General features: G+C 44.6%; 1 protein-coding gene across 6 annotated transcripts in view; it reads left to right on the plus strand.

Moving 5' to 3' along the window:
- Nucleotides 1–27033, plus strand: part of si:ch211-130h14.4 (uncharacterized) — a 383330-nt gene that overhangs the window by 338183 nt on the left and 18114 nt on the right. For 5 of the 6 annotated variants that reach the window (XM_068044838.1, XM_068044842.1, XM_068044839.1 and 2 more), the window contains 2 exons: nucleotides 2003–2101; nucleotides 26257–26366. In XM_068044838.1, the coding sequence (XP_067900939.1) occupies nucleotides 2003–2101; nucleotides 26257–26366 (209 nt within the window). The remainder of the gene's footprint in view (nucleotides 1–2002; nucleotides 2102–26256; nucleotides 26367–27033) is intronic. The other variant, XM_068044843.1, reaches the window with a different exon arrangement.

A 27033-nucleotide genomic window follows, 5' to 3' on the forward strand; every position in this document is an offset into this window, starting at 1 on the left:
ATCCAGCCTATGTTAATCCAGAAGTAGTTCTAAACATCTATGTTATTTTGTAAGTAAATGTAATCTGTTTATCCAGCAGCTTTGTTAAAGAGGCATTATCATCATGTTTAGGAGTTTTAATGTAAGTTAAATATACCCTACTGTAAAAATCTAATTGAAAATCTAACATGTTGACCACTGATTGTTTTTGCAACAGAGAGCTTTGTTTGTTGTAGGACAAATGCTTGTGAAGCTTTAATGTCGTTCTTACTTCTAATGTAACCTCTTTTTTTCCCCTGTTTTTATACATTTTTTCCTCCTCAGTGTCGATCCCGCTGCACCAGACATTCAGAGTAAGCAGAGTGCCTGCTGTCAGACTATGGCTGTTGGTACTGGTTAACCAGCAGCTATGAACCAGAGTGGTAGAACTCAACTCATTCATTTTTTTCTTGGAGAAGTGATTTCAATTTGCACCTCACATAAAGAAAATTTGGAACTCTCTCCCCCAAAAAACTGTTGTGGCTAGGTGCATTGAAAATTTCAAAACTGAGATTGATGGATTTTTGTTAGGCGAGGGTTTTGATATATTCCTATGCTTAGTGCCACCACCCATTGGCCAAAATCAGTTTTCAGCATATAGGAAATTATGGGTACAAAATCATAACTACTCAACAGATGTTCCTGCACTTGAGAAGTGAAGTGCCTTTAGATGCTTTAATTTCATGGGACCTGATTTTTATGTGTGTGATGTGTGTGCGTGGCAAGTATTTGTATCCATTCTATTAAAAAAGATCGTAAATCCGTGCCCACCTTCTGTCAATTTTTCCATTATATACTCCTATGTTCACGTTACTAATAGAAACTACATACGTAAATAATACTTTAATTACACTCCCCTTTTAGTGAAGGCAGTACAGGACTACCACTGGTCAGGGGTGTAATTAATGTGACAAGTTTACATAGGCAGTTTCCATTATAGATCTGAAATAGGACTTTATACAGAAAATATAAAAATAAGGATAGAATGTATGACTTCTAAGTAGACTTTGAATTATACCAGTGTGCCTTGGATCAATTGTTCTCCCACCTTCCAACACTGTTTATTATGAGGCTTTGTCTTGACCTTTTACATACAGCCCCAGAGGAGATTGACTAATATTTATAATATGTATACACACAACCTATTATTTTACTTAAAAAAGATTTAAACTATTGTGATGCATACGTTTATTCTAAAGAGATAAATGTGTTTGTAATCTATCTTATTTCCACCAAATAGGAAAATTACTCCTAACGTATTCCTGATATTGAGAAATATTTTTGCTTGTAAACTAGCTCATGCTGCTATGTTTTGATGGCAGCTGCTGACTTTGGCCTCTCCTCTTGAACTTTTTTTATTTATTTAGAGATACAGCACTGAAACAGGCCCTTCGGCCCACCAAGTCTGTGCTGACCAACAACCACCTATTTATACTGAATAAGTTTTTCACAAACAATGTTTATCTTCGGTCAACCAAGGCACAAGGCAAGCGTGTTAGAGGATCTCCTGGGGGTGAGATGGGGGTGGCTCTGCTCCTGAGCCTGGCAAAATCTGCCATCCACAAGCCCAGGATGTACAAGATTATCAGATAGTTTTGATCTCTGATACTTGACTGGTGACCATGGAGTCACAATGATCCATGGTTCACAAAAGGATTTCCGTGATCAGTGAGCACCACTGTTGTATTCAATATTTCCTAACTCCAATTTTACAATTGTTGTATAATAAGTGCTGACACTCACTTTTAGTTTGTGTAGGTTGCCATGTATTAATGGAATCTCCATCCCTCGGGAGGGCTGCTTGAAGTTGTTCATGTTTGCATTGCCCAGTGCCATCCTATTTGAGCTATAGAAAATAGAAAATTAACAGCGCTGCTCATCAACGTGCAGTGCAAATAGTTGTGTTACAGTTTAGAATGCTTTTGTTTATGGTATTAATACAAGATTCATTATATTGTCTCTCTTCTATACCTCTTCAATCTAGGTTAAGGTTCCCCACCCCGCTGCCTTCCAAATGTTTTCAACTAAGCAAAGCAACATCCAGACTGTGATAAATTCCAGACCCAAGTCAGGAATACCTGGAGTAAGCCTTTCATTTTATGTTGTAATGTTTACTTGTGTTCCTTTCATGATTCTGTCTAGTAAAAGACAAGATGTGATTATAACAATTGGTCTCCCAAGCTTGTAGAAAGCAGGCAGAAGAAATGAGTGAGAGAGAAAAAGAAAAGCAGACGAATTCTCTTTATCATGGTAATAGCAATTAGTATATTGTGGAGAATGGGCCTAAACAATAGTCAGGGTTACATTGGCCACTACAGTATAAACTGCTTCCTGCTCCAGGGAGTCACTATACACTTTTACTGAGGTAACACATACAGAGAGCTGGGAACTACAAAGCTCAGCAACTGTTCTCACAGCATCAAAGACATGGAGCTACACCTCCTTCAGCTGTGTGAGGCATCTTTCAATATGCATACCTTAAAATACTGTAAATCCTTGAAACTCTAGATTTCTTCAGTATGGTATTAGTTTTAAGACCAAGCCACTGCAAGGGGATAATCTCCCTATTTATCAGTTTGCTCTTTGTGTTATGTGTCTGCGTGGGTTTCCTCCGGGTGCTCTGGTTTCCTCCCACCTCCAAAAAAAAGACTTGCAGGTTGATAGGTAAATTGGCCATTGTAAATTGACCCTAGTGTAGGTAGGTGGTAGGAGAATGGTGGGGATGTGGTAGAGAATATGGGGCTAGTGTAGGGTTAGTATAAATGGGTGGTTGTTCGTCGGCACAGACTCGGTGGGCCGAAGGGCCTGTTTCAGTGCTGTATCTCTAAATAAATAAATAAAAAATAAATAAATAATAGAAGTGTTTAAACATTAGGTTCTGATGACATTTTAACTCAGCTCTATGCAGAATATTTTTGTAGGCAAGTGTTCAAATTTGACAACTTTTACATGAATATCTTTAAAAAAAATTTACCATGCACATGTGCACGAAGATGTTCTATATCCATCAGTTAACATAGTGATTAATTTATAATTGTTTCTAAAACTGAATGGATCTATTTTTCCCTCGCAATGGGCATATTGGAAAATTATGTTTACACTTGATGGACATATACAATGGATTGCAACTAAATTGTAATCCTCCATTAGCTAAGCTTAGTGTTTAGTTTTCTTGATGGGGTGCTGGAGTCAGCTGAATACAAGGTAGGGGTTGGGTTTCTCACAGGTATTTGTCACATTGCAACAGGTGCAAAGGAAGGGCAGAAATGTGCAGACAGAAGCACAGAAACATTACTATGATCAGAACAAATATGCCCAAAAATTGATTTGGTGGTGTTTATTCAATACTAAATCAGAGGACAAGTGGAATACCTTTAAAGAAATAATTCTGAGCACCTATGATGAATATTAGGTTAAACTTAATAAGCATGACCTTAAATTGATGAACAAAAAAAGAAAAGAAAATGAAGAGAAAGAAAATTCTTTACAAACCATGCAGAAAGTAAGGTGAATGATATCACTGGGATGAATATGGGACGGGGTGATTTTAACCCTACCAGCCTGGCAGAAAAAAGACAGGTGGACAGTTGAAATGCCCCACATAACTTACCAACTGGAAATCCCCTCGGATCCCAATTTCAACAGTCACTTCTGGATGAAGCTGAGCTCAGAAGCTCATTCAAAGCCAGTATATGCTAATTGGGGTCCAGTGATGTCAGGGGAAGGCCAGCATGAAGACGATTGGAAAGCTGAAGAGGGTATCCAGGTAATTTTTTAAAGAAAGAAAGACTTGCATTTATATGGCGTTTTTCACGACCTCAGGATGTTCCAAAGCTGTTTGCAGACAATTAAGTACTTTTGAAGTGTAGTCACTGTTATAATGTAGGAAACGCAGGAGCAAATTGTGCACAGCAAGGTCCCACAAACAGCAATGTGCTAATGACCACGTAAGCTGTTTTAGTGATGTGGTCGAGGAATAAATATTGTCCATGACACCAGGGCAAGCTTCCCTGCTGTTCTTCAAAATATTGGCACAGGTTCTTGGTAATGTCAACCTGAGAGGGCAGACAGGTTTTGGTTTGACATCTCATGCAAAAGATGGCACCTCCAACAGTGCAGCACTACCTTAGTACTGCATTGAAATGTCAGTCTGGACTTTGTGCTAAAGTTGCTGGAGTGGGAGTTCATGAGCATAAACTTCTGATTCAGAGGCGAGAGAACCTCTACTTCACATAACTGAATGCCAGGTGGGAAATGAACCCTGGAAAGTGGACAAGGGATGTACTAATGAGGCCTGATGGCTAAAATTGCCTTGTCCTCATACTGCTGTGGTTGGAAAGCAAACTAACTTAAACCAGCAGTTTTCCACCAGAAACCCAGTAGCTGTTAAAAGTCCCCCCCCCCCCCCCACCACCCCCGGAACTTGCAGAAATTTGTTTATAGAGGTTTAATGCAGAATAGTGTAAAGTATGGGATGAAAAATAGAGGATGCATTTACTCCATGAACAATACTGCAATAGCTAAGGACAAAATTGAAAGAGATCTAAGAGCCTTAGCAGAATTAATGCTCCACATGTCCAAACAAGCAGCTTCAGCCTTCTTGGTCCTGGTGCATGTTGCAGCTGCATCGCTGCCTTCGTGCTCAAACCAAAGCCCTAATGAATTTCTTCCACCAAGCTTTTTCAGCCTTGAAGTAAAATGATAAAGAGATGATCTTGTAGACATTTATAGAACAGTGGGCTGAATTTTGTGGCAAGGATGGAGATCCCGCTGCCAGGACCGGAAGCGGGATCCGATGTTGCTCGGGCACAGGGCGTGCTGCAGAACGGAATTCAGTGGTGGCTGCCAATTAAATGCCAGGAGGTGGAGGAGGCATCCAGTAAAATGATGGTGGCAGCATGAGGTCATGCCACTGGAAGTGTAAGGCTCTATATTTAAAGGGCTGCCAGCACTCTCTGAAATTGATCCTCCCACAAAGAAGCGGAAGTGGAAGCCCTGAGGAAGAAGGCTTGTGAAGGAATGTAAAAGGGTGGCCCCACAGTTCAGTGATGTCTCCCTGCAGGTTTTCCTCCAGGCTGCTCGGGCAAGGAGTTAGGTCCCCTTCTGCTGGGATGGGAGGAGGAGACCGGTCTGTCTGACCAAGCAAGCCTGGGCAGAGATCGCAGAGCAGGTCAGTAACTGTGGGGTCATCCCTAGAACCTGGCTGCAGTGCCACAAGCAGGTTAATGACCTCATGCAATCGGCCAAGGGGCTTTCATGTGGCTACATGTGAGGGTGAGATTGGTAGAAAGAGAATGCCAACCCAGTCAGTGGCAGTGGGACAAGGCAGCAGCATTGCCCGTCATAGTCATAGCAGCCTCTTAGTGAATGGCCCCCGTCCATCAGAGTTGATTCCTACACTGCTGCTTCTGAGTGGCCGCATACAGAAGACGTTCCTGTGGCTCCATCATGGACAGTCAGGCTGCCACCAGCATAGGTGCTGTGCTTGTCTTTGTCGGGCGAATAACAACGGTCATTTATGTGCTTGCAGGAGAAGACTGTGCACAATGTCAAAGAAAGGGCCAAGACTGGTGGCGGGGTCCTTTGCCTTGCCATCCTGACCCCGATGTGGAAGGAAGCTCTCAGACTATGAGGCCAGCATGAGGGCTGGTCCATTGCAGATAGTGAGACAGGAGTGGTGACACGAGAGACTGAAGGGCCTAATGAATGGGCACAAGAGAGCCTCTGGCAAACACGAGGCATAGTGCTCATGCCTATGACCGGTCACATGGAGCTCAACACTAGGAGTAGTCTGAAGGACGTGATGGAATGTGCATTACTCCCGAATTAATCTTCTCCCTCATGCAGGTCAGAGACAAGAGCCAACGGCTCCAGTGACCTGGGGACAGCTGTCCACCTCTGAGGAGGAGGAAGGGACCTCAGATGGTACACTGTCACATCATTCTCCTGCACCCTCCACCAGTGCAGATACTCTGACATAAGTGGGTGTGTGCTTGGATGTAGATTTGGGGTCACCACCTGGTGAGAACAGCACAGTCGTGCCCAAGCAGCTGAAGGAGGCTGTGACAGCCTAGGCCACTGACCCTCGGAGGACTGTGGGAGGCCCTGGCGATGCTGAGCCTCAGGTTGATGATATGCCTCTGGAGTTGTCGGCAAGGTAGCAGATGCTGGAGCAACAGCGTGAGGTGCAGGAACATCTGGCAGAGCTTCCAGAGGCTATGCGCACCCTGACACGGATGGTGGAGGAGTCCATCCAGGCCATGAGTGCTGCCATATCTCTGGTGTATGAGCATTTGGCTTCCTCTATTGAGAGATTGGTGACCCTCCTGGAGTGCCATATCCTGCAGACCACACAGTGGATGCCAGAGATGCATGTGGAGCTGCATGCCATCGCCACCTCCATGAGATTTGTGCAGCAATGGATGGGCAAGTAGGGGGCAAGGCATCTGGGCTCACCGTCAGATCCTCAGCTTTCTCAGGTGACCAGGGAGGTACAAGTGTGCCTTGAAAGAGCAGAGGAGCAGCAGTCTGCTGCATCTGGGGGCTCCGCTCAGGGCGTTCCTAGTGTGAACAGCGACTACTCAGCCCCCCTGTCAGTGACACCAGTGTCTCACTTAGCCACGATGACAGGGGAAGGTCCTGCACTTGTGCAGGAGGCCTTCAATATGCCGAGGCCCTCCAGACCTCAGTCAGCCAGAGGATGACCACCAAGGTCATCCAAAGCCAGGGGACAGCAAGGTCAGCAGTCTGCCTTCACCTCAGCTGACAGCACAGAGGGAGCATAATGTAGAAGCACACTCAAGAGATTTAAGAAGAGCACCTAGCTGCACTCGGGGTTCATGGGTTAAGAATTTGTTAAAGCATGCTGCCTTGAGATGTTTTGGCCCTCCAGTAAATGTATAATGTGGCAAGGCAAGAGTTGTCCTTCCTTCGACAGCACCTTCCAAACCCACAACCTCTTCCACCTAGAAGGACAAGGGCAGCAGACGTTTGTGAACACGACCACCTGCAAGTTCACCCTCATGTCATACACCCATCTGACTTAGAAATATATCTCCATTCCTTCACTGTCGCTGGATCAAAATCCTGGAACTCCCTCCCTAACAGCGGTTCAAGAAGGCAGCTCACCACCACCACCTTCTCAAGGGCAATTAGGGATGGGCAACAAATGCTGGCCTTGCCAGCAATGCCCACAACAAATGAAAGAATAAAAAAAATTCTTGCAGGCTGCGGGGACTTACGGAGTACCCTGGCTCTGTAAAAGGGCATGGAGGGAGGGACAACACCACTTGAGGTCGATGTATTGTCCATGCTGCAGTTTAATGTCTTACTGGGTGCAGGTAAATGGTAAAATCAATGAAGGAAGCGACAACAGAGCTGAAGAAAGGCAAAGCTTTATTAGATTGCATGGATCTGTTAGTAAGGATCATGTGAAACGTGGCTGTATTAGGGCACCCTGAGTCTCCCTTGCGAGTACCTTGCCTGTGGTCCCTGGTGTTTTTCAGCATGTAGCGCCTGGTCAGCATCTTCCTCCACATCCTCATTGTCAGGGGAGGCATTGCACTCCACAATATCCTCACTGTTCAACGTCTCTACCCTCTGTAGCTCCAGCTTGTGCAGAGTACATCACACCACCACGATTCGCAAGACCCTTGCTGGGGCATACTGAAGGGTGCCACCAGCTTGATCTAGGCATCTGAACCACATCTTCAGAAGCCCTATGGCCTGCTTGATGTTTGCTCGAATGGTCCCGTGGCAGCTGTTGTACCTCTCTTCTGTGTCAGTGCTTGGATTCCTCACAGACGTCAGTAGCCACGTCTTCAGTGGGTAGCCCTCGTCACCCAGTATCCATCCTTGAAGACACACAGGCGGGTCTGAAAAGATCTGGCACCTGGGACTGCCTTAGTATGTAGGCGCCGTGGCTGCTTCCTGTGCACACGCCTACAGGACCCATTTGCAATGGTTGCAGACCAGTTATACATTGAGCGATTGGAAGCCAACGCTGTTAATGAAGGTCGCTGCCTGGTCCGTGGGAGCCTTGATGGCCACATACATGCAATCAATGACACCCTGCACTTGGGGGAATCCAGTGATGGCCGACACCCTATGGACCTCACTTTCTGGATCGGTACAAAATCGAATGTATAGGCTGGCCCTCCTGAAAATGGCATTGGTGACCATCTTGATGCAGCGATGAGCCAAGACTAGGAGATCCCACACATATCTGCCCTGGATCCCTGAAATGTTCCTGAGCAATAGAAATGTAATGCCACGGTGACCCTTAGTGTCACAGGCATTTGGTGACTACCACTTCCATGGTGCTCAGCTCATCACACAGATCAATGACAACCTCCCTGGAGAGTTGTAATCTTCAGTGAGCCTGCTGCTTCATCATTTGAGGTAACTGAGCCTTGGACGGTAGACCATTTTCTGCATGCAGGAGGCTGGTTGCGTGCCCCTCTGCGCTCTCTCCTGTATTCCCTCCCTGCAAGGCTGGTGCTCCTTTTGGCCCGTGGTTGCTGCTGTCCTACTGCCTATGGCGGCTGCTTTCTCCCTCGCTGATATTCCTCCTCACTGGAAGTCCCAAAGCCTGACTGAATGAGGCTCATGGCAGGAGCTGCTCTCCATTTCAGGGCCTCTTACACTCCCTACTTTATCCAGACAAATGCCAGCTCCGATATGGCACTCTGGCGGTATGCCCCTGCAGTACTGGCAACTTTTTCCCTGCTTCCAATTGACACTGCCAATGCCCGTTCTGTTCCACCCTCCCTGCCAATCTACGCTAGCATTCACGATGGCTGCCATCTGGAGCCAGCACTGATCTCCCGCTAACTCACCACCTTGCTATACCTGGCAAGGCTCTGAGGCCTGTGGTTCGGAATATCTGGATGAGATATTATCATGATATTATAGAGTCGTAGAGTTATACAGTTTCGACCGTGACTCCTTCCGCCTCCCAGCCCTTCCCCAAAGGTCTGGGAAAATTCAGCCCAGTAAATGATATGGAAAGGTAGATCAAGAGTATTACTTAAAGCTCAATTATGAGAAAAGGACAATGGGGCACAAAAAGCAAAATTAGGACCAATGTCAGGAAGTTCTTCACACAAAGAATAATCAATGGGTAGGATGGACCATGTAAAGTAGTTGAAATGCGAACCATGGAATCATTTAAGAAAAAATTAACTCCTACATTGGGGAGAGGGTAGGGTATTTCTAAATTTTAACAGATGAAAAATAGTATGAGGTATGCTGACCTACATACATGAATTGCTGATATACTCGCCTATTGTGAGAAGCTCAGTGCTTGGAGTGCAAATTAATTACAGGTCAAGTTTGACTTGGCCGGAGTGCAAAATAGGTGATAGAGAATTTGCAACCCGTCTTGCACCTTGCCCATTTTTCTTTTCAAATGGCTGCTAATTCGCTATCACCTGTTTTACATTATCGCCAAAGTGAAATTTCACTCGTATAAACTCCACCCTTACATTAGATGGAAGGTTGCCCTTAGTGTTGCTTAGAAAGAGTCAGAAGATATGGTGTTTTAATATTGTACCGTCTAACATGATGTATTATAATATAGTTAAACTTTTATGGCACTGCTGATGAACAACTTATATTTCTCTCCCTGAAATGCTCTTTCCTGTTAGTTAATTAATGTGGGCGCTCACGTTCTTTCACTCTCTCTCCCTCACTTTCACTTTATTCACACTCACTTTCACTCTCTCTCATTTTCAATGGCTGTCATACTTTCTCATTCTGGAATCTATCATTCTGCCTAACACTGTTTTATGTTAATCTTCTGTAACTATCTCCACCCCTCTGTCTCCCTTGAACGTTTCCCGTGTTTCTTTGAGACGTATTTTCATTACTGATGTACTCAACATCTGTTTTTTTTTTTCTCACTTCTTTTTAAAGGTCTGTGATATTTAGGAGGAGGGAAGGCAACATATACTGTCTTGAAGGTAGGCTGGAGCAAAGCTGTTAGAGAGGTGCTGTCACAAGGGCAATTGAGCGAGAGAGTTTAAGGTTGATAATAAAGGAGTTGGTGTATGGGATGGAGTGGGAAAAGGGGCCACAAGCTTAGTGTTGCTTAGAAAGAGTCAGAAGATATGGTGTTTTAATATTGTACCGTCTAACATGATGTATTATAATATAGTTAAACTTTTATGGCACTGCTGATGAACAACTTATATTTCTCTCCCTGAAATGCTCTTTCCTGTTAGTTAATTCATGTGGGCGCTCACGCTCACAGGCCACAAGTATGGGTTTGGAGTGGGAGATAGATGACTGACCTATGACAGCATTCAATTTAGAGGGAAATGAAAGTACTTGTGACGTGCTCGGGAGCACTGGAAATTATCTTCCTGCTTCTGTGTTGAATTTTCTTTCCTCTGCATGTCTTCCTGCTTATTGTTCATTAAGCATTATTGAAGACATCAGGAAACTATCCACACAGTTGTGGATGGTACAAATATGTATAGGGTATGAAAAATAGACTGCAGGCAGACCTATATGCAATGGGGGAAGGTCCCCGTATCTTGCTTATGTCTTTTAAAATGGATAAATGAAACATTATGCACTTGTGTGCAGGCAATACCACACATCACACATGTAGACTAAGCAGGGTTGCTGAGCAGATGAACCTGGGTATTATAATGTAGAGGATGGCTACCCGACCCGTACCCGACAGGACCCAATGACATGTGTTGGGTTAGGGTCGGGTCGCTCTTCCGGGTCCGGCATTCGGCTCGGGTCAGGCCGGGTCGAGCAGACACTATCACCACCTCCGGTACATGACTCCAATGTTAATATACTTTTTGGACTTGAAAGGTTGTTTACTTACAGTTTTTTTTAAGCTTGTGCAGATAAGCAACAAAGTGAAAAACGGAAGCGAGGTTAACTGATGGTCAGGTCAGGTCAGGTCGGGTCGGGTCGGGCGCGGGAAAAAATGAAAGGACTCCAGCCGGGTTGGTTTCGGGTCGGATGTGGTTCTGTGGGCTCGGGTTGGATTTCATTTGCAGACCTGAGCCGACCTTTATTACAATGCACAAGTCATGACCAGTGTTGAAAAGCTATTGTAAATTGAAATTGAAAGTTAAGATGTATTGCTAGAACAATTAAATGTAAAATGAGAACTAATACTCTGTCCCTTTAGTTACACCTCACCTAGAATACTGTGTCCAGTTTTAGTTTCTTCACATGGTGGGGTGATATAGAGGTCCTGACAAAGGTTTAGAGGGCCACAAGATTGATACCTTGTTTAAAGGCCCTCAATTACCACAATAAGCTTAGAGTACTGGGGCCTTTTACTCTAGAAAAGCATAAACTTTGAAAGAGGTCTTTAAGATAATGGAAGAATTAGACTTGGTCCATGTGGATCAGCTATTTGATCTAGATAAGTGAAGGTGGATCCCCCAGGGGACGTAAATGCTAAGTCAGGTAAGCATTAGAACATTAGAACATTACAGCGCAGTACAGGCCCTTCGGCCCTCGATGTTGCGCCGACCTGTGAAACCATCTGACCTACACTATTCCATTTTCATCCATATGTCTATCCAATGACATTAAACTAGGTTAGATGCTAGGAAGTGTTGCGTTTTCAGAGAGGCAACAACCTTTCGAAAAAATTGCTGGCTCTTGCAGTGAGCGCAGATTCGCTGCAAACATTCAGAAAAGAACTGAATGAGTTCCTAAGTATAACCACCATAACTGCATATTGAGGACCTACCAGTGACTGTGGTCTCCTGAAACTCATTTAATCACCTTTTGTGATTTCCCATTTTCCGCCATAAATTGATCAAATATACTCTCCATGTTTTGTTCCCCTGCATTAGAACACCGTAAGGCTGGTGGGTAAATGAGGGTTGGGTGGATGGTGGTGATAGTATGCAGAAGTTGTACCATCACTGTGTGAAAAAGGCTTGATGGACCAGCTGCTCTGTCCTTCACTTTCGCATGTAAAATAAAATAAATAAATAAATGAAATAAAATCAGCCTCAACTGCAATGCCCTCACAGGTGAATAGCCTGACATCACTCACTATTTGGGTTCACTCGTGAAAAGTGGCCAAATTGCAAGGTCTGGAGAAGAATTGGCCTGTGGCACCATATCTAAGCCAAAGACAGCTCTTTCAGAATAGGAGAAAAGTAGCAAAAGAAAATATTTCCGCTTTGTCATTCCTCTCTGCTGCTGCAACAAAGTGTAATGTTTTGAGTGCTCAGCCAATGGATTGGTTAAATATATCCTGAGGTTTACCATTGAGTCTTCTAGATCCAGCAGGTCTCAAATTTGACCCGTGATTTAGCTGATCTCAACTGCAGTGGCGATGAGACACCTACAGTTTGTCATTGCAAAGCTGAGCTGAAGGGGAAGGGGGAATCAGGGAAAGGGGTTCCTGCACCAAATCTCGCTCAAAGGCTTATCTGCATGGATGTTGAGATAAACTGTGATATTCTCCATGGTAAAATAGTCTACTGTCTGAGCTCACAAATGAAGAATTGAAACTTGCGTCAGGTGCCTGAGGCCTATTGGTGCCCCAGCACGGGTCAAAGTCTTCAGGATAAGAGCGGAGAAATGACAAGAATAGATGTATATTCATTTTTTTAATTTCGTCTTAATGTGTCCAAGCAGGTGTGATATCTATGTCTCATGGATTGCCCTAATCTCTAGAAGGTAGTGCTATGGTATGGTATCAGAGGCAAACAGGTATTTCGCCCAGATGGCCATTATGCATATGTGTACCTGGGCAATTCATACTTGGGACCATCATACCCAAATGATGGGGGCAGCAGCAGGTCAGGAACCCGATTGTGAGAGAAACGAACTTTGCTATGGCTGTGTAACTCAGTCATAACATCAGCGTCCTGCTTCCGGGTTTCCTGACCAATCACTGAGTGCAGGCGTGATTAGATTAGATTAGATTAGATTAGAGATACAGCACTGAAACAGGCCCTTCGGCCCACCGAGTCTGTGCCGAACATCAACCACCCATTTATACTAATCCTACACTAATCCCATATTCCTACCAAACATCCCCACCTGTCCCTATATTTCCCTACCACCTACCTATACTAGTGACAATTTATAATGGCCAATTTACCTATCAACCTGCAAGTCTTTTTGGCTTGTGGGAGGAAACCGGAGCACCCGGAGAAAACCCACGCAAACACAGGGAGAACTTGCAAACTCCACACAGGCAGTACCCGGAATCGAACCCGGGTCCCTGGAGCTGTGAGGCTGCGGTGCTAACCACTGCGCCACTGTGCCGCCTACCCTCACCTGTCAAAGGAAGGATTTCTATTTAAAGGGACCCTGACCCCGATAGGGATCAGAATGGCTACATTCTAGATTGGTTCCTGAGGCTTCAGCAGCCATAAGAATGGAAGCGCAACATGGGAAGGCTGCTCTCCAGTATTCTGACTCTTCCCTGGAGGTCCTGCTTCGGGCGGAGAGGGCCTGCAGAGAAGTATTGTTTCCCGCAGACAGGAGGAAGAGGCCAGCCTCTCAGACCAATAGGTATGGTTAGAAGTGGCTGACACAGTGAGCAGTATGAGTGTGATCCCTCGTACCTGGATTCAGTGCCGTAAGAGGTTCAATGATGTCATGAGGGCAGGAAAGGTGTGGAGTCCCAGCGTTCTCCTGCACAGCACTCCTCAGACCAGCACGCCTTGCAGCTCCACTCATTCCTCTCTCTCCAGGCACCTTCTCACACCCCCCACTGAACAGCCAACACTGACACACCCTCATCTTATTGCCATCTCAAACCATCCCTCACAGTAATCCTCCACAAATGTTGACATTGCATCTTCTCCACACAATCTCACATTCATAGCTCTCTGCTTTCTCTCCTTACAGAAGAAGACAGTGAAGAACACCAGAGAAAGACAGTGAACCCCCCAGTGATAGCCACCCTGACTGCCACAGAAGAGGCAGCCTTGGAGATGGGCGGGGTGACTGAGTGCTTGGCCAATGGCGATGAAGAGATGAGGGGTCTCCCAGATACCTGGTGACAGAATTAGAAATCACATTTCCACATGGAAAAGAACATTCAATAATGCTGATTTGCTGTCAGCATTAACTGAAATGTGAACATCTGCACAATGTTGACTTTTTACACTTTCCCCATGTCTGTTCTAACTCATGCTTTTTATTTCCCACAGGTCCATCAAATATGGCACAGGAGCTGGAGCGGGAGGAAGCCAAGAAGTCGTCAGAAAAGGTTGCTCACTCTGAGGAAGCACCATCATACGACTCATGCGCAGATACACACACCTCAGTGGGGCCCCCAAGGAAGATAGCTAGGGTGTCACATGGTGAGGCACACATCACATGTGAGCAGGATCAAGTGTTGAAGTCAGGGAAAGCAATGGAGAGTCATTGTTGGAGGGTGCAGGACACTTTAAGCTCTGCTTAGCTGGGCGCAGATGCTGAACCTTGTGGGTCATCCACGAAGAGGACACTTCTGCAGCAGCAACAGAAAATGTGCGAGGTTCTCTCGGCATTTCCAGAGGCAGTGCACATCCTTGGAGAGAGATTGGAGGAGTCCGCCTCTAGCATGAGTACCATGATGTCTCAGGCCTTTGCACTGATGTCTACCTCCATGGAAAGAGTGATCACCTGCATGGAGAATCAGACACAGCAGGTAATTGAGTGCATGCTGGCCCTCACGAATGGCCTGCACACTCAGTCTGCCAGTTTAGATCGGATGAAGGAAAGCCTCTCCTTAGCTGTTCAATGTCTCACTGAAGTGCAGCAAAGTGCTCTCCAGCACATGGCTAGCAGGGAGATGCAGGTGGGCCATGAGAGGGCAGATGGAGAAAGGGCACATGGAAGTGGGGACTTTGCTCAAGACACTTCCACTTTAATCCCTCCTCAGTTATAGCCCCACATGCTGCCTGCCGCACCGATGACTGAGTCTGCCCCTGTACAGGTGCAGCTGGGCAGTCTTTGGCAGGACCCTCATGGACACCAAACTCCAGGGAATATCCGCCGTGGGCATATCAGCTGTAACTGCTTCGTTTACATAATATCCTCTACAAGGTACAGGTAAAAAGCTATTTCTTACAAGATGTTTGCCAACTTATTTGCAGAATGCAATCAAAACCGTAAAGATTAAAGCAGTGATAACCGAAAGTCAAGCAAAAAAGAGCTTAGCAATGAGAGAGCACAGAGGAGAAATCAAGAGCTGCAGATTGACTAAAGTAGGTGGATACAGACAAAAAACAAATTATAGATGCAGCCAGCAATAGAGCTAACATTATGAAACCAGTCCTGAAGGCGGAGACTCAGACATCTCATCAGTCTGAAGAGAATCCAGGACACCTTAGTGTAAATTACATGGGAAACTTCATTAACATTAGGGATGCCACTTAGGTCACTTACACTTGCAAATTCATTTTCTGAGGTCTGGCACTTGTTTGGAGACGGTCATCAGATAAACCGTCCGCTCCCCTGGGGACGCAAAAATTTAGCCTTCTCTGAAACATTCAATGAGTGCCTGGCAGGATGAAGGAAGGTCTCTCTGGTGCAGTTCTGACCTAACCCAGCACTGATGATAAGCTTTCCACCATTTTCCAAGTCCAAATACTGAGTAAGAGGCAGGATTAATTGGATTTGGAGGAGTTGGGGAGAGTGGGGGCAGTGGGGGTAAAATCCTAAAGTTTGGTTGTTTTGCTGATAATGAAAACTCATTGTGTATCTTAAGACCTAGGCACCCCCCGCACCCCCCCCCCCCTCCGATAATCTGGTGAGTGAAAATCACAACTGGTGGTGTACTAAGGCATACATTAGCCAATTGAACCATATCCCCTTTTTAGTCACCGTGAAGGAGAGATGGGGAGAAAAAGAGCAAAAACATTTCAATGTTACGCTCAAGACAGTAGCGATAGTACACTGACAGACACACACACAACATTGCAAGGTAAAGGAATTCTTAGTTACTGATGCCTTCACATTAAGCTTTAACATTATTCATCTGATATATTTAATGGAGCATTTGTGCTTTGTCTCTTATGGACCATATGCACCAGCTTATACCTGTGCATTATATTTACTCCATCCATTTTTTACTCACTTAGAATTCAAATTGAATGCAGTATACCAGCATTTCTGACTGTCCTGATTCAGTTTGTGTCCTAAACCATTCAGGCCGTGTTGAATTACTCACCTAAGAAATCCTTCACTTTTCCTCCCTGAGGTAAATGGCGGGACAGATGCCCATCAAGGGTTGTGACCTGTCTAATGTAGATCTTTTGCTTCACAGGTTAGAACATGTCTGATTTTCAGGAACCAAGAGTTCTTATTGCAAAAAAGCTCTGACTGTTAAATACATACTTTCATTATACTTGATTGATGTGCAGGATTGTAATTATTGTTTCACACTTCTTAGTTGGCTTAATGTGTAAATGCATTGCCTGGTATCGCTATGATCCTTACAGAATAGAAAAACTCCAGTTTTGATTCCCAGTCTGTGCTGAGTTAGTTGATTTTAGCCAGGGTTGCAATTGAGATAGTACAGTTGGCCTCAATGTCTTTAGATTAGAAAGGGAAAAGTCATCTACAGTAGACATTTCCGATTTCCCCTCCAGTGGTCTTTACTTGAAATTTCATGTGTTTGGACATCTGGTGAGGGTGAGGACAGGATTGAATTGAACTGTGATGGTCTTCATGATCCAAAACCATGCTGACAATTGCAGTCTAGACTCACAAATGGCCATTTTTGGGTGATACTGGAGGTTGTAGAATCATACCCAAGCAAGAGACAGCATCTTCAAAAGAAGGCAGAAGGACCTAAACTTCTCATGGGATTTTGTTTGGCAGGTTTTAGCTTTGCATTTTTATTGTCAACTTGGCCTAATGTCTGGAACTGAGTGGCAGATGCATATCCTGCATGTAGGCTGCCCTGACACCAATTACCCCCACAGGTAGCCTGACCATTCAAAGCTGCCAGAAGCTTCCTGGACATGACTCTCCCCACTGATAGCCCCTCCCACCTGCTCAGTGTTTTCACACTCTGCATGACTCAGATCAAGAATCAATCTGTGTTGGGTTCAAACCAGTGGCTGCCTGTTCTTTTTTGGCACTAAAAGTTACTGCAGTAATGGTCAAGACTGCCCAAACTGACTTTTAAAAATTAAAACTTGATTTTTTTAATATATAGTTGCAGCATTATTGGGGTTAATGTGCAGGTAATTAAATGTTCTGATTACACAAAACGTAGGTGTGCTGTAGTTAATGTAATCAGCAGAGCTCAAGAGTTTTGCTTTGTAGTTTCTCAGTATGAACAGGAAGTTAAGTATAAAGACCCAAAGCAACCTAAATTTTGACTGTTGCTCATTTATTCACGACTGGTCAAATTTGCCCTTTATTTAAACAACTCAAGATTCAGATGCACCTGCCCTTTAGACAAATAATACATGCATTTATAACAGGCCAAACATTTTGTTTCACATACACAACACATTCTGTGCCATATCATAAGCATTCACAAGGCTATTTTCAGCATCCTATCAGAAGTTTCCTGTTGTTGAGTTTGATGGATGTCTGCGACTGTAGTACCAGCACCAACAGAACGTGTTATTTATAAACATTACACATCACACCTGATGGCCTAGTGGAAAAGGATTCAAATGCTCTCAGTCTCCCAATGGCAGTGGCATGGCTTTTGAAAGTCTCTGGAATTTGTTAGTTTTAGGAGAGTTCCAGAAATGCATCTGATCCCCGTCAGTCTACCAGTCACTGCTTATGTGCTCTTTAAAGATCCTGGGAATCTAATACCTCTGGGAAGAATGCATCTGATCCTTGTCAGTCTTTAGGTGGGTATGTAGGTGTGCTTTAATAGTCTCATTGATCTTAATAGGTGTGGTAAGGTGCTAGGTATGTATCTTATCCCTGTGAGTCTACTGGTAGGGCAGTGATATAAGATATGTATCTGTCCCTGGAGACATATGAGGGGGAGGGAATAGTGAATACATCCATAATTCCAATGATCAGGAAAGGCTTCCACAGCCAACTAGGTTAATTGGAACAAAAACAAGAAATGCTGGATTCACTCAGCAGGTCTGGCAGCATCTGTGGAAAGAGAAGCAGAGTTAACGTTTCGGGTCAGTGACCCTTCTTCGGAACTGACAAATATTAGAAAAGTCACAGATTATAAACAAGTGAGGTGGGGGTTGGGCAAGAGATAACAAAGGAGAAGGTGCAGATTGGACCAGGCCACATAGCTGACCAAAAGGTCACGGAGCAAAGGCAAACAATATGTTAATGGTGTGTTGAAAGACAAAGCATTAGTACAGAATAGGTGTGAATAGACTGAATATTGAACATCAGCAAGTGCAAACCTGAAGAAAAACAACCTGAAAAAAACAGTGGGTAAGCAAACTGAACAAACTAAGATGAAATGAAATAAATGCAAAAAAAATTGTAAAAAATGTAAAAAGGAATGCAAAAAAAAGGGAAGAAAAAATAACTAAAAATGACTAAAAATGAAAGTAAAGTGGGGGGCTGTCATGCTCTGAAATTATTGAACTCAATGTTCAGTCCGGCAGGCTGTAGTGTGCCTAATCGGTAGATGAGATGCTGTTCCTCGAGCTTGCGTTGATGTTCACTGGAACACTGCAGCAATCCCAGGACAGAGATGTGAGCATGAGAGCAGGGGGGAGTGTTGAAATGGCAAGCAACCGGAAGCTCAGGGTCCTGCTTGCGGACTGAGCGGAGATGTTCCGCAAAGCGGTCACCCAGTCTGCGCTTGGTCTCCCCAATGTAGAGGAGACCACACTGTGAGCAGCGAATACAGTATACTACATTGAAAGAAGTACAAGTAAATCGCTGCTTCACCTGAAAGGAGTGTTTGGGGCCTGGGATAGTGAGGAGAGAGGAGGTAAATGGGCAGGTATTACACCTCCTGCGATTGCAAGGGAAGGTGCCCTGGGACGGGGACGAGGTGGTGGGGGTAATGGAGGAGTGGACCAGGGTGTCGCGGAGGGAACGATCCCTTCGGAATGCTGACAGGGGAAGGGAGGGGAAGATGCGACTGGTAGTGGCATCACGCTGGAGGTGGCGAAAATGGCGGAGGATGATCCTTTGGATATGGAGGCTGGTGGGATGAAAAGTGAGGACAAGGGGAACCCTGTCAGGGTTCTGGGAGGGAGGGGAAGGGGTGAGGGTAGAGGTGCGGGGAATGGGTCGGACACGGTTGAGGGCCCTGTCAACCACAGTGGGGGGAAATCCTCGGTTGAGGAAAAAGGAGGTCATATCAGAAGCACCGTCATGGAAGGTAGCATCATCAGAGCAGATGCGTCGGAGACGGAGAAACTGGGAGAATGGAATGGAGTCCTTACAGGAGGTAGGGTGTGAAGAAGTGTAGTCGAGGTAGCTGTGGGAGTCAGTGGGCTTATAATGGATATTGGTAGACAACCTATCCCCAGAGATGGAGACAGAGAAGTCGAGGAAGGGAAGGGAAGTGTCAGAGATGGACCATGTAAAGGTGAGAGAAGGGTGGAAATTGGAAGCAAAGTTGATAAAGTTTTCTAGTTCGGGGCGGGAGCAGGAAACGGCACCGATACAGTCATCAATGTACCGGAAAAAGAGTTGGGGGAGGGGGCCTGAGTAGGACTGGAACAAAGAATGCTCGACATATCCCACAAAAAGACAGGCATAACTAGGACCCATGCGGGTACCCATAGCGACACCTTTGGATCCAGCTTCAGCTCTACAGGCTCTTCAATTTTAGGCACTCATGTGCTGAAACCAATATTTGTTAAAAATCCATATGTTCATTCATAATAACTATTTCCAATGGTTCCCTGTACACCTTATTTCTGGAATATAGCGTAAAACCTAATTTACTGTACTGCGACAAAATCAAGGCATTCACACATTAATGAGAGAGCAGTCTGCACTTTCCGTAAAAAACTTTTTCCGTTCATCAGGTTATCAACCCAGAATCGTGTTACAAGGTGCCACAACTGTCCAAACCAGCTGTTACTTATCCTGCATACAGCCTTTCATCTGCCTTTCCAGACAGGCCCTCCTCCTATCTACACCACATGTATTGATCCAGATCCCTTGCTTCCTCAACCCTATTCCCACCAAACTGCTGACCCCCCCAACTTCCCTTCCTGGTACCATGTTAGCTGATATTGTTAACATTTCCCTCTCCTCAGTTTAAAGTCCCCCCTCCCTTTCAAATCAGCTGCCATCAACCCCCCTCTTCAAAAAACTCTTGATGCCCTCTGTCCTTGCAAATTACCACCCCATCTGCAACCTCCCTTTCCTCTGCAAAGTCCTTGAAAGTGTTGTCGCCTCCCAAATTCATGCCCACCTTACTTGCAACTTCATGTTTCAACATGCCACAGTGCTGAAACAGCTCTTATCAAATCACAAATGACATTCTGTGACTGTGAAGGTAGTGAACTACCTTCATCACCCTTCTGGACCTCTCTGCAACCTTTGATGCAGTTGACCACACCATCCTCCTCCAGTGTCTCTCCTTTGGTTGGGATTGCCTTTGCCTGGTTCCATTCCTTCCCTATCTATCCAGAGAATCTGCAGCCATGGCTTCTGTTCCCATTCCTGCACCATTGCTTCTGGAGTCCAACAAGAATCTATCCATTGCGTCCTCCTACTTCTCATCTTTATAATGCCCCTCAGCAACATCATCTGAAAACGCAGCGTCAGATTCCACATGTACAGTAATGACAGCCAGCTCCACCTCACTACCAGCTCTCTCGTTTCCAAGCCACCTACACCATTCCCGACACTGGCTACTGTCGGAGGCTGAATCAAACTGTTTACAACCCTCATCCATGCCTTTGTTACCTCCAGACCTGACTATTCCAATGCACCTCTGCCTGGCCTCCCACATACCACCCTCCAGAACCTGACCTCATCCAAATCTCCACTGTCCATATTGTAACTTGCACTGAGTACCTTTTGCCCATCATCCCTGTGCTTGCTGACCTACATTGACTCCCAGTCCGGCAATGCCTCGATTTTAAAATTCTTTTCTTCTGTTTCAATCTTTCCATGACCTCGTCTCTTTCCTTATCTTCTCGAGCCCACAATCCTCCTGGTTCTCTGAGAACATCTTCTTTGCACTGCCATTGCTGACCTTGATGTCAGCCATCTGGGTGTCAGCTGTGGCTCAGTTGGTCGCACTTTCGCTTCTTAGTCAAAAGGTTGTGGGTATAAGCCCAACTCCAGAACTTGGGCACAAAAACCAAGGCTGCTGACACTCCAGTGCAGTACTGAGGGCATGCTGCATAGTTGTCTTTCAGATGAGATGTTAAACTGAGGCCTCAACTGCCCTCTCAGATGATTATAAATGATCCTATCGCATTATTTCAAGGCAGAGCAGGTGAGTTAGCCCCGGTGTCCTGGCCAATATTTATGCCTCAAACAACATCAGAAAAAAAAACAGATTATTTGGTCATGATCATGTTGCCATTTATGGGTGCTTCCTGTACACAAATTGTCTGCTGCGTTTCCTACATTATAACAGTGGCTACAGCTAAAAAGTATTTCATTGGCTGTAAAGAACTTTGGGATGTTCTATGATCATGAAAGGTGCTACATAAATGCAAGTCCTTTTTTTAAGGCCCTAAGCTCTGGAATTCTTTCCTTAAACCTTTCCACCTCTCTCTCTCTGTCACTCCTTAAAAATGACCTTTTTGACCAAGTGTTTGGTTTACCTGTCCTAATATCTCTTTATGCAGCCTGGTGTCACATTTTATCTTAGAACACTTCTGTGAAGTGCCTTGGGACGGTTTGCTGCATCAAAGACACTATATAAATGCAAGTTATTGGCTAGGCTGTCCTACGTACACCACATGTCAATTAGTTCTAGACTCTCTTATCTACATCACGTGTATAATGAGGCGTAGGCTGTCCTGATTCCTACACCATATGTATTGATGAAGTCTAGACAATCCAACCTACAGCATATGCATTGATCAGATCAGACTCTCCTACTCAACTACATCACTTGTATTTCAGGTCTAGACACTCCTATTTACAGTACAAGTATTGATCAGGTCTAAACTCTCCTTCCTACACAACATGCATTGATCAAATCGAAGTTCTCCTACGACCCCCCTATATATTAATCAGGTCCAGGCTAACTTAGCTACACCACTTGTATCAATCAGGTCAGGCTCTCCAGCTATGTACACATGTATTGAAGTTTCTATGCTTTCACAACTTTTTTCAGGTAGTGCATTCCAGATCTTAACAAACCTCTGTATGAAGAAAGTAATCCTCATTTCACCTCCAAATCTTTGGTTAATTATTTTAAATCTGTGACTTCTGGTTGCTGACCCACTTGCCAGAGTAAGTAGTTTCTCCCTACTTGCTCTATCAAAATCTTTCATAATTTTGAATACCGCCACTAGGGGCTGGATTTTACCTTAGGCTGACAGGAATTCTCCACCAACATAAAAGTCGGTGGTGAACCCGCTTCTGCCTAACCGGGGGATCTGTCCCGCATTTTACGGGTCCCCGGACTTTAATTGTCCTAAGGTGGGACTTACACCTGCTTGAGGGAGGAGATCCCACCTCAGTGAGCTGCCGGCCAATCAACAGGCCAGCAGCTCTTAGTCCCAGCAACGCCACTGGGAGTGGTGGCCACTGCTGGGACTGCAGCCCAGCCGACACCATGGTGCCAGGAGTGAATGTAAGTTGGGCATGCCTCACCAGGGGGATTGGTCATTCCCTAGTGAGGCTGGAGTGGTCATTTGGGGGGAGGGGGGCATCGGATCCTGGGGGCGGGTTGGGAGTCGGGGCGGCCATCAATCGGGCACTCTGTGCCCGACTGCCATGGCCCCCCCACCCCAGCGCACGGAAAGGCCGACAGCTATCGCTGGGCAGCCTTTCACGTCCCCAGCACGCCCGCTTGCCATGGGTAAAATACCCATGGAGGTGGGTAAGGGCCCTTAAGTGGCCGTTAAGTGGCCACTTAAGGGCCTTGATTGGCCTTGGGCGGCCGGGGCGTTTCCCCCCACTGCCCGACCACCATAAAGTTGACCAGAGGCGGGAGCAGGGTGGTTAGGCCTCCCAGAGCCTCCCGCTCAATCTTACATCATCCCCACACCACCATCCATGTCACCCCACGTCACCCCCACACCACCACCATGCTGGGGCGGCGTAAAATTCAGCCCTAGATCTCTCCTTAACCTTCTCGGCTCTAAGGAGAACAATCCCAGCTTCTCTAATCTCTCCTCATAACTGAAGTCTCTCAAAACTAGTATCATCCTGGTAAACCATCCCTGTACCCTCTCCAAGGCCTTGACATCCTTCCGAAAGTTTGGTGGCCAGAACTGTACACAGAACTCTAGCTGAGGCGAACCAGTGATATGTGAAGGTTTCGCTTGACTTTGTTGTTTTTTTATTCAATGGTCTATTTACAAAGCCAAATATTCCATACGCTTTCTTAACCACATTATCAACGTGCCCTGCCACCTTCAAAGATTTGTGAATATGCACCCCACCCATCAAAATATAGAGTATACTGCTTCTCCATGTTCTTTCTTCTTTCTTTCTTTTGGGCCTCCTTATCTCGAGAGACAATGGATACGCGCCTGGAGGTGGTCAGTGATTATGGAGTGACCTCTCCATGGCGCATGCCTGGGCAAATTTATGGAGGTTGAGAGTTGCCCAGTCGTCAAAACCCCCCTCTCGGCCTTTCTGGTGGGGTCCAAAGGAGTGCAGGACACGACGTTTGGCACCAGTATGGCTGCAGGAACTGCCGGAAACATGCCAAAGGTGACACATGACCGCCTACGGGGTTCCACTCCGGATTTTCTGTTAGGGTTTACTCATATCCTCAAAACTCCAACAGGTTTGTCAAACATGATTTCCCTTTCATAGATCCATATTGACTCTGCCCTATCATATTATTTTCTAAGTGTCTAATTATCACATCTTTTCTATGTTCCTCCTAAAGCACATCTCTTCACACTTATCCACATGAAATTACATCTGCCTTGTGCCTGCCCATTTCACCAGTCTGTCTATGTCCCCCTGAGGTCTGCTACTATTCTGCTCATTATTTACTATGTTGCCAACTTTTGTATCATCTGCAAACTTTGAAACTGTACTTCCTATACCCAAATCCAGGCCATTCATAGATAACAAGGAAAGCATACTTCTCTCCAGTCAGAGAAACATTCACCACGACTCTCTACCGCTTAGCCCTTAGCCTATTATGTACCCAAGTTACCATCATGACTTTAATATCATGATCTTCTATTTTCCTAATAAGTCTGTTATGTGATACTTTATCATATGCCTTTTTTAAGGCCATATATATATGTCTACTGCACTATTTTCATCAACCCTCTCTGTTACCTCATTAAAGAACTCAATCAGATTAGTCAGACACGATTTGCCTTGCTGTCGCTTATTAACCCATTCTTCTCCAAGTGTGAATTAATTTTTTCCTTGACAATGGTCTCAAGTAGATTTCCCACCACTTATGTTAGACTGTTAGCACTATATATACGTGAAAGGAAAACAGAGTTTCATTTAGATGCTCCAGGATTTTCAATGTTCTGTACATATTGAAGTTATCTGCATCTGGCTGTTGTGGCTTTTTGAAATTCAGCAGTTTAATTTATGGTAGCTAATAATGTACGTGACTACTAAACTGCAGATCCTCGTTTCCCTCACACATCCAGGTATCCAGCTTGCAGTGGGCACTGACAATTATTTTGTTGCCAGCTTCCCCTTTTTTTGCACCAAGTTGCCAAGGCCAGCTTTGAGTTTTGATGTATAAATACATATCAATGACTTCAAACATCATAACGACGATTAAATTATAGCTCTTTCATACTTCATTACAAAAACGAATGACAGAAAAAGTGATCCAAAATTTGCTGGAGCGGGGCATCTCGTGACATGCACTGAGTTGAATTATTTTCAGCTGCAATTATTTTTGCATCACAAATTGCTGGAAATGCAAATTGATAACAATGCAGCGAGGTCAGCAGGACATCTGGGACTTTGGTCAATGATGGGATTAACCAATAAAATTTATTGACAGAATGACAAGAGAAGGAAATAGGGTGTATAAGAGTCAAATTAGATACAGAAAGAGAATGCGAGAGATGAAAAGAAAGATTAGGTTAAGAGAGAGAAATCAGACAGAGAAGAAATGCAAGACTTAAAAAAAAAAGCTCTGGGAACAAATTATTACCTGCAGGAGTTAGACTCCAAACTTTCAATTGCTCCCTTTTTGGGTCTCCAACATTGAGTGAAATGTCAGGACCATAAATCATCCCATTAACAGGATCCTCACGCCATGAAATAGCACTCTCAACTTTCTGTGGCAAGTTTCATTCATATTTATGGCACAAATCCAGCAGATTTATGAAAGTTATGGAGAGATTGACGGCAGGCTCCCGTCTTTGCGATGCTCATGGTTCCAGGAATTAATGGCAATTCCCCACTTACAGGATTTCTCTTCCTCACCACAAATTGCTGGATTGCTGTTTTTTTAACACACTAACAATGGGATGTGCCATGAACTCACCATTTTTTACCTAGCAAATTCAGTCCCATAATTTTAACATGAACAATGGGCTAGAACTTCCTCTGCCATTCCCTGATGTCCCCGCTGTAATGTTGGTGGAAGCCCCAGAGAAATAGCCGATTATGCTGTTCCTCTGCTGAAGTTACAGTGGGAGATAAGGGTGTCACAGTGCAAATTCGGCCCACGTGACTTTATTTAAGCTTTTAACTCATTCACTACTAAATGCAACACTACAGGTCCCAACCATGATCCCAGGATTTATGGAGATAGAAGCTTTGTGGCTTAGCATTTAAATACATCACTTGTAGTTCTCCTTGACCATATAGGACTAAATAGGACCAATGTTTCATTTGAAGCCTTGACTGAGTTAGCTAATCTCAGCTGCAGTTGCAACAAAGCTTCTATAAATAGCCTGAATGCCCCTGGGCTAGAGAGGGGGATATCAGCCTGAGTTTCCACTTCTGATCTCTATCCAATGATTCTAACTGAAAGAGCATACATATGGGTGTCATGCAAGGACAGGCTTGGGCTCAGCTATAATGCCCCACTCCCTGGTGCTTATCCTTTTAAACCACATGTGAAGGCAACTACCATTTTTTTCAGGGATAATTGCTTCAATAATGCATTTTTTTATTTTACAAGTATGCTTAAGATTTACACAGTGGATGTTCCTTTATTTTCTCATATTTACTTTGATTCTACCAATTTATTAGAGGAAAAGTCTTGAAAAGGTGCATAAGAAACCCCACCGCAAAGAGGTGTATCTTGACAAGCTCTACCAAATGTATAGTCGTTCCTTTGCTAACATGGCAGAAACTCAACGGTAAATCTTTATTTTATTGTACTTCTAACACAAATCAAATGATATGCCATCATTATTTCTTGTGCCCCTCTTTTCTCTTGCTGTGAGTTTTATCCCTAAAGTTAAACGCCCTCAGGAAGTTATTTATTGAACAGAAAATTTAAAAAATCAGTAAGTTACCTGGTCTTACTCTGATTTCAAATAATTTGTAGGTATTTACTTTCCTTTGGTTGAGAATTTATACAACAGTGTCAGTGCGCTAGCATCAGACTGTGCCTGCATATGTGTAGTGGATTCTGAAAGACTAGTGGGTGTTGATATGGTTTATGCTCCAGAACCATGAACGGCAGGCAGTACATGATCTGGAATTTGGACTATAAATTCTTTTAGTCACATGGATGAAAGGGTCCCAATAAAATAGAATCTGGCTGTCTGCGAGAGAAAGTCAGCCACCAATTCAGTTCTCTCTTTATTAGCATTTGAATTAGGCTGAGGGAGTTGTTTTGCTTTAAAGGAGAAATCTGTCCTTTGTTGTAACAATTAGAGCCAAGGTCATTTTCCCGTTCCTCTTTATCAGCTAAAATGGACATGGAAATGACAATAAAGAGGAAAGTTTGTTCTACTGACTGAAATGTAAATGTATGCTTTGTTCAAGTGAATCAAGCTCACCATCGTGCTATTTAATGTA

The sequence above is a fragment of the Heterodontus francisci genome, chromosome 13 (genome assembly GCF_036365525.1).
Source record: "Heterodontus francisci isolate sHetFra1 chromosome 13, sHetFra1.hap1, whole genome shotgun sequence".
NCBI classification, from domain to species: Eukaryota; Metazoa; Chordata; class Chondrichthyes; order Heterodontiformes; family Heterodontidae; genus Heterodontus; species Heterodontus francisci.